Source organism: Haliotis asinina, chromosome 16, assembly GCF_037392515.1.
Source record: "Haliotis asinina isolate JCU_RB_2024 chromosome 16, JCU_Hal_asi_v2, whole genome shotgun sequence".
Taxonomy (NCBI): Eukaryota; Metazoa; Mollusca; class Gastropoda; order Lepetellida; family Haliotidae; genus Haliotis; species Haliotis asinina.
This window is the reverse complement of record NC_090295.1, coordinates 9,426,879-9,434,687: the sequence shown is the minus strand read 5'-3', so window position 1 is coordinate 9,434,687 and position 7,809 is coordinate 9,426,879. Positions and strand designations below refer to the sequence as shown.

At 41.9% G+C, this 7,809-nt stretch overlaps 2 protein-coding genes across 2 annotated transcripts; both read right to left on the bottom strand.

The window, feature by feature from the left end:
- Positions 1-221: 221 nt before the first annotated feature.
- On the bottom strand, positions 222-1,107 carry LOC137268925 (probable basic-leucine zipper transcription factor L). The gene is made up of 2 exons (XM_067803534.1): positions 1,077-1,107; positions 222-514 (listed from the first exon to the last, which is right to left on the bottom strand). Exons 1-2 carry the CDS (start codon positions 1,105-1,107, stop codon positions 222-224), a joined length of 324 nt encoding a protein of 107 aa, XP_067659635.1.
- A 5,629-nt stretch (positions 1,108-6,736) lies between these two features.
- Positions 6,737-7,425, bottom strand: LOC137268924 (probable basic-leucine zipper transcription factor L). The gene is made up of 2 exons (XM_067803533.1): positions 7,395-7,425; positions 6,737-7,029 (listed from the first exon to the last, which is right to left on the bottom strand). The coding sequence occupies exons 1-2, from the start codon at positions 7,423-7,425 to the stop codon at positions 6,737-6,739; spliced, it is 324 nt and encodes a 107-aa protein (XP_067659634.1).
- Between the last annotated feature and the right edge of the window lie 384 nt (positions 7,426-7,809).

The following is a 7,809-nucleotide window of genomic DNA, read 5'->3' as shown; positions in this document are numbered from 1 at the left end:
TGCTGAGAATTGGATAGATAGTGAGCTAGATTGTATATATAGTGAGATACATGGGTGCTTGAGGAAATAACTGAAGCAAAACAGTTATTATTGCACGTGTACATCACTGATCACTTCGCAGTTTACTCATGTCACTAATAGTCTCATTTGAACCATTTAGTTTTAGAGGATGGTCTTCAACACAGAACGATAATGACTATAACGTCTCTCTACCTTGTCATCTATTTCCCAGCGTTGATGAGAGCCTGGAGAAGAGCGGCGTCGGAGGAACCACTGCTGCTGCTGCTGCCGCCGCCGCTAGAGATGGGGACGGGGATTGGGATGGGGTAGTCCTCGGAGGAGGAAGAGGAGGAGCCGGAGCTACCCCCACAACATCCGCAGCCGGAAGACCCGGATGAGCCTGATGATCCTGACGAGTGGTAGTGGTGCACGTGCTTGACGGAGGAGGAGTGATGGTGGTGGTGATGACGATGTCGACGGTGGCGATGGGCGAGGCTGACACCCAGAAGCATAGCTGGAATAGCAAACATGTGGTATTTTCATTATTCTTCCAGAATAAGAATGTGCATGGAAGATATTTTGTGATAACAGATAATTCATCAGATTAGATCTGATGGTAGATTAAGCGAATGCTTACATTTCTCTTTTGACGTAACGTCGAGAATGTGCTATTATATGATAATATGATAATCTGAACCCAGTAAGACACAATCTAAAAACAAATAATAAATACATGTTGAATGCCATGTTAACGCTCAGTGTTACTGGATTAACAAATCGTTTTGGTATCGTTGGTTTTAGAAGGAGTGATCAGCTGCTGAGATAAATTTACTTCAAAACTTCTCTACAAACACAAAACAGTCTTAAGAATACAGTAATTCTTAATATATCACCTACTGCATCGTTTATTATATAGAATATTTACGATAATACATTAATAGCCTTCAAAGAGAAAAACAAAACTGCCCTGTGCAGATACACCAGGTATTATCAATCGGAAAATGACAAACCGAGTTACTATGCTACTATTCGCATATGCTTACCGTAATAGAGTTTATAGTTCAAAATGAACTTACCAACTAATACGAGAATGAGCGAGAAGTTCATGGTGAGTGTCTTGTTATCCTTTGTTTGCAGAGGAAAACTGATAAAGTATACACAAGTTGTAATGTTTTATACTAACTCACGAGAAGCCTGCAGAGAGACGACAAAGACAGCAGGAGGTTGTTTTGCCCAGAACACAAACAGCAGGACCAAGGGAGATAATGCTACGTCCGCTGAGATACCTGGGACTTAATCAGCTATTGTTACTCTGTGTTTCTATAATAAATCGTGCTGCATCATGCTCCATGGGTTTTTCAATCTATATCGTAATCACTTTTGATGGGAAAGGCTTAATGCTTGGCGAAATGTTGTCAGTTGTTGGTTAAAGACAGTAGTCTCAACGAATGTGTCATGGTTTGACGACAGTAACAGCAACAACTTGTATTCGTTCTTCTTAAAATTACGTAAGGAGGTAAACGACTACTACTGACATTGGACAACGACGACCTCATTGTATTGGATACCGATCACCGGATTGTTTGGTACACATTCGATTGTGGTGATGTGGGAGCAAGGCAGAGTGCGGCCTCACGCAACGAGCAAAGACTTGTTTTATGAAGATTGCGACTGAGTGGGGTTTTTGCGCCGCTTTAAGCAACAATCTAGCAATATCATGGGGAAAGATACCGTAAATGGGGTCCTTTCATTACATGGAAACCGAACCCGCGTCTTCAGTGTGACGGGCGAACGATTGTACCACCTGGGTACCCCACCGTCCATGAAAACTGTGAGTCTGGCCACCAATAGAGAAGGACAGTGAGTGAGTGAGTGAGTTTAGTTTTACGCCACACTCAGCGTTATTTCAGCTATATGGCGGCGGTCTGTAAATAATCGAGTCTGGACCAGACAATCCAGTGATCAACAACATGAACATCGATCTTCACAATTGGGAACATGATGACATGTATCAACCAAGTCAGCGAGCCTGACCACCCGATTCCGTTAGTCGGGTCTTACGACAAGCACATTCGCCACATAAGGCAAGCATGGGTTGCTGAAGGCTTATTCTACACCGGACCTTCACGGGTCAGGGAAGGACAGAATAAAATTTACGCGAGAAGCTGATTCATTAAGGATTTTCGCCGATCCATAACTTTTATTAATGTTTACCTATTACACCCATTGGAATGTATTTTGGCAGATAATAGTTCTCTGATTATTCTGTAAAATGTTTATCAGATGAAGTTTGATGGGATTCCCGAGTAGTGTTATTTAACAGTAATGTCAGTGAGATAAAACTTAAAGTTTGAATTCCTCTTTGAAACACCACTGGAAATCGTAATTTTGCTAACGAAAAGTGCTTGTACTATACAACAACTGTTGGCTTTATACTACACAACAGTAGCTTATACTACACATCTGTTGGCCATATACTATACAACAACTGTTGACCTTATACTATACAACTGTAGCTTATACTACACAACTGTTGGACTGATACTATACAACAACTGTTGGCCATATACTATACAACAACTGTTGGCCTTATACTACACAACAGCAGCTTATACTACACAACTGTTGGACTGATACTATACAACAACTGTTGGCCATATACTATACAACAGTAGCTTATACTACACAACTGTTGGACTGATACTATACAACAACTGTTGGCCATATACTATACAACAACTGTTGACCTTATACTATACAACTGTAGCTTATACTACACAACAACTCTTGGCTTTATACTATACAACTGTCGGCCTTATACTATATACAACTGTCGGCCTTATACTATACAACTATCGGCCTTATACTTTACAGCTATTGGCCATATACTATACAACAACTGTTGACCTTATACTACACAACAGTAGCTTATACTAAACAACTGTTGGCCATATACTATACAACATACAACAACTGTTGGCCTTATACTATACAACTGTCGGCCTTATACTATACAACTATTGGACTGATACTATACAACAACTGTTGTCCTTATACTACACAACAGCAGCTTATACTACACAACTGTTGTACTGATACTATACAACAACTGTTGGCCATATACTATACAACAACTGTTGGACTGATACTATACAACAACTGTTGACCTTATACTATACAACAGTAGCTTATACTACACAACTGTTGGACTGATACTATACAACAACTGTTGACCTTATACTATACAACAGTAGCTTATACTACACAACTGTTGGCCATATACTATACAACAACTGTTGGCCATATACTATACAACAACTGTTGACCTTATACTATACAACAGTAGCTTATACTACACAACTGTTGGACTGATACTATACAACAACTGTTGACCTTATACTATACAACAGTAGCTTATACTACACAACTGTTGGCCATATACTATACAACAACTGTTGGCCATATACTATACAACAACTGTTAACCTTATACTAAACAACAGTAGCTTATACTACACAACTGTTGGACTGATACTATACAACAACTGTTGGCCATATACTATACAACAGCTGTTGACCTTATACTACACAACTGTAGCTTATACTACACAACTGTTGGCCATATACTATACAACAACTGTTGACCTTATACTACACAACGGTAGCTTATACTACACAACTGTTGGACTGATACTATACAACAACTGTTGGCCATATACTATACAACAACTGTTGACCTTATACTATACAACAGTAGCTTATACTACACAACTGTTGGACTGATACTATACAACAACTGTTGGCCATATACTATACAACAGCTGTTGACCTTATACTACACAACAGTAGCTTATACTACACAACTGTTGGACTGATACTATACAACAACTGTTGACCTTATACTATACAACTGTTGCCCTTATACTATACAACTGTAGCTTATACTACACAACAACTGTTGGTCTTATACTATACAACAACTGTTGGCCTTATACTATACAGCTGTTGGCCTTATACTATACAGCTGTTGACCTTATACTATACAGCTGTTGACCTTATACTATACAGCTGTAGCTTATACTACACAACAACCGTTGTTCTTATCCAACATCTGCTGGCCTTATACTATACGAGAACTGTTGGCCTTATATTATACAGCTGTTGGCCTTATACTATACAGGTATTGGCCTTATACTATACAGCTGTAGCTTATACTACACAACAGCCGTTGTTCCTATACGATACAACAGCCGTTGTCCTTATACTATACAGCAGCCGTTGGCCTTATACTATACAGCAGCCGCTGGCAGCTGCACCTTCCTGTTCGGAGGTGAAGGTGGTGTTTGGAATGTCAAGATTGGGAAACCAACGAAGGGCTAAAGTCGTGTTCTAACAAATGGAGATTCAAAATGGACTTCCATGGTCGAAAAACTCGGGATTCGTCGAACAGCATGTGACTTTGGATGATGGTATTGGGTGGTATGAATGACTGGTCACACTGCGCTACACATAGTATTCATGGCAGGGTCACGTGTCAAAAATACCGGGAATACGCTATCAACCACTCGTTGTGCTATTCCCAAACCGTGTATAAAGCTTGCAAAGTTTCAGTTTTCAACATGATAAGGCATGAGTTCATCGTGACAGTATCCAACAGCTATGCATCGAGGTCCTGCAATGGCTAGCACTTACCTCTTGAACCTCCCCTTGGAACACGTCCTAGACATTAATGGTCGAATGCAATGGTGAACTCAACAGAAGTTGGTGTATGTCTGCCCAACAGAGGTGGTTTTGCCTGATATTTGTGACGACGGTTACAAAAAGCTTATTTCGTATAGACTGAGTCAAAAAAGAAACTTCACATTCTTCCTTCAGGGCACTATGAAAGAACAAGAGATGGTAAGATGGTTAAATTGTTATTATTTCATTGCTGAGATCTGTGTGATGTACTCGATACACTGACAGTGTCACAATCAGTTCCATTTGGCTACACCGCCGTTCCAAAACATGGGTTTAAAGAATGTTAAGTCACAAGAATAAAAAATTCGAAATTTCTCAGTTCAATATTGTGTATGGCCGCCGCGCGCATTCACCACTGCTGAACTGTGTCTCCTCATCGACTGCCTGATGCTTGTGAACACGTGGTTGGGGATTCTGCGCCATTGCTCTTGTAAGGCAGCGACAAGTTCCTGCAAATTCTGAGGTTGGTTCCTAAGACCAAGAAGCCTTCTCCCAAGTGCATCCCAAACGTGCTCTGTTGGTTTAAGGACAGGGGACCTCGATGGCAAGTACATTCCAGCGTTTTGAAGGAATTTTCGTGTCAACATCGCGGTATGCGACCGAGCATTATCATGCTGGAACTGTAGACCTGGGCCATGAGCCAGCCGCCACAAAAGGAACGAGTTCAAGGGTGATATCGACGTCGAGAATGGAGATAGGCAGCCCGCAACCGATTTCGAATGGTCTGTGAGGACAGTTACTCTAAACATCTCAGCCGTGGTTCGTGTAGCCGGCAGAAATCTGTCACGTAGGTGACGTAGGACAATTTGGCCGTCTTCTGCTCGTGACGTCACACGTGGAGAACCCGACCTTGGGCAATCAGAAGTGGTGCCAGTTTGTTGTAGACGACCTCGCAAGTCATACACAGTACAACGGCTGCATCCCATTGCTCTTGCGGCGTGAATAACTGATCTTCCCGCTTGCAAAATGCCATGGCATTTAAAGTACCGTTAGAACTGTGGTTTAAAAGTGTTTTTCAATTTTTGAGGCCAGTGCAAATACGTGCAAATGAAGAAAACTTCGAAGATCACGTGACCGACTGCACGTACAATACCTGATTTGGCACTAACGTCATTTGCACAACGAGTGGGTTGAGTGGGTTTTGCTAACGTTACTGTAATAATTATGTGACAAGAGTGAGGCGTTACCCGAAAGCCTACATCGATAAGACAAGACACATGCATGTGTCTCTCGCCAAGATCTACCGGTTGTAATCTTTATGTTACGACAAAACATGGGACACGCCCATCTGAATAACGCTGCTGTACACATCACTGGTGTTCAGAACAGACAGGTGATGTTTAACATCTTCACACCTGTGGGTGTCACACTGTAGCCTCCTTTTGCAAGATTACTGAAGGGGATCTATGGTGTGGTTTCTCACAATTGACGTACTTCATATGGATAATGTGCGGTAAAAGTTTCAGTCATGTGTTTGTGTGGTCCATGTTTAATCATACCACGTTATACCTTGACTTTCCTACAGATATCATTGATCACTTGGGTGGGTGAATACTATATTTTTACGCCGCTGGTAGCAATATTTCAGCAATATCCCAGAAATGGGCTTTACACGTTGTACCCATTGAAGGTCTTCAGTGCGAGGAGCGAACACTTTTAACTAACAGGCCAGCCCACCAGCCCCATTTTGGAAGAATAAAGAACAGAAACAAAAACATGTTCTTGTGGAAATGTGTGTTTACTTTTTATGATTCAAGGTTGAAGATCATTCACACGTGGCTACATCCGAGAATGGCAACTGGAAACGAAAAGCACAGTTTAGGGTATAGTACGAATGAAATTATTTTTATGGGGTCTGTTAGCAGCAATAAAAATAGTACTAATACCAGAGAGCAAGTGTATCATGATAACCACCGGGTTGTAAGGATTGTACTTAGTAAGCAACGCCTTATGTCAGTCTTTAACGCTAAGCCATACCGATCTCTCTACCCTGTCATCTATTTCCCAGCGTTGATGAGAGCCTGGAGAAGAGCGGCGTCGGAGGAACCACTGCTGCTGCTGCTTCCGCCGCCGCTAGAGATGGGGACGGGGATTGGGATGGGGTAGTCCTCGGAGGAGGAAGAGGAGGACCCGGAGCTACCCCCACAACATCCGCAGCCGGAAGACCCGGATGAGCCTGATGATCCTGACGAGTGGTAGTGGTGCACGTGCTTGACGGAGGAGGAGTGATGGTGATGGTGATGACGATGTCGACGGTGTCGATGGGCGAGGCTGACACCCAGAAGCATAGCTGGAACCACAGAAAATAATAACCTGGAATTCTTCGTTGCTGAATTTCTCTTGGTATTTCGGGTTACAGTGGAAGTATACTTTTAAGTCTACATTTGAAAGATCTAGCACCTGTAAGTAGACGCATTCGAAAGGCCAGGAGGACATGTCAGCTGGTATAAGGCCATTCCAAGTGACCCATATCGATGAAATTTATGCGCCAATGTACATTGTACATTCATCCACCGCATGTTATTATAACAAAATATCTGTTCCAACAACGGAGAGTGCTTTGTTACCCTGTCGTAGAGGAAATATGTAATTTACATTCATACAAGAAACAACTGTATCAATATAGCGTCTAGATTAATGCTGTCATGTACTTACCAACAAAAACTATGATGAGAGAGAACCTCATGATGCACGTCTTGTTTTCTTTTGGAAACAGATGCGAACTGATAGTCAGTGACAAGTTACCGCGTATATATACCAGAACTCTCTTCACACGTGGAGCCTACACAGAGACAACCAAGTCAGCAGGATGTGGTCTTCTCAACAGCAGCAGCAGCAACAACAGGACCTACGGGGATAATCTGGTCTCCTGCAGGTTTGCTCTGTCTTGTAATTTTAACACCCTCTGTCTAAAATAAGCTTTGCTGTATCATCAAGGAAGACTGAATGTCGTATGAAGAAAAAACACCCATAAAGCTGATGGCAGGAGATCGTATATGTAAAACCAGCGATGGGAAGTGAAAAGATCACAGAAATATATCATTTAAAAAAGTAGGGGGTATTCCATTTT

Bases quoted from the DNA above. Each gene is read 5' to 3' on its own strand.
- LOC137268924 (XM_067803533.1), bottom strand. From the start codon at position 7,425: ATGAGGTTCTCTCTCATCATAGTTTTTGTTG. The intron at 7,030-7,394 runs GTAAGTACATGA...CTGTGGTTCCAG, and splicing joins TCTCATCATAGTTTTTGTTG to CTATGCTTCTGGGTGTCAGC.
- LOC137268925 (XM_067803534.1), bottom strand. From the start codon at position 1,107: ATGAACTTCTCGCTCATTCTCGTATTAGTTG. The intron at 515-1,076 runs GTAAGTTCATTT...TTGCTATTCCAG, and splicing joins GCTCATTCTCGTATTAGTTG to CTATGCTTCTGGGTGTCAGC.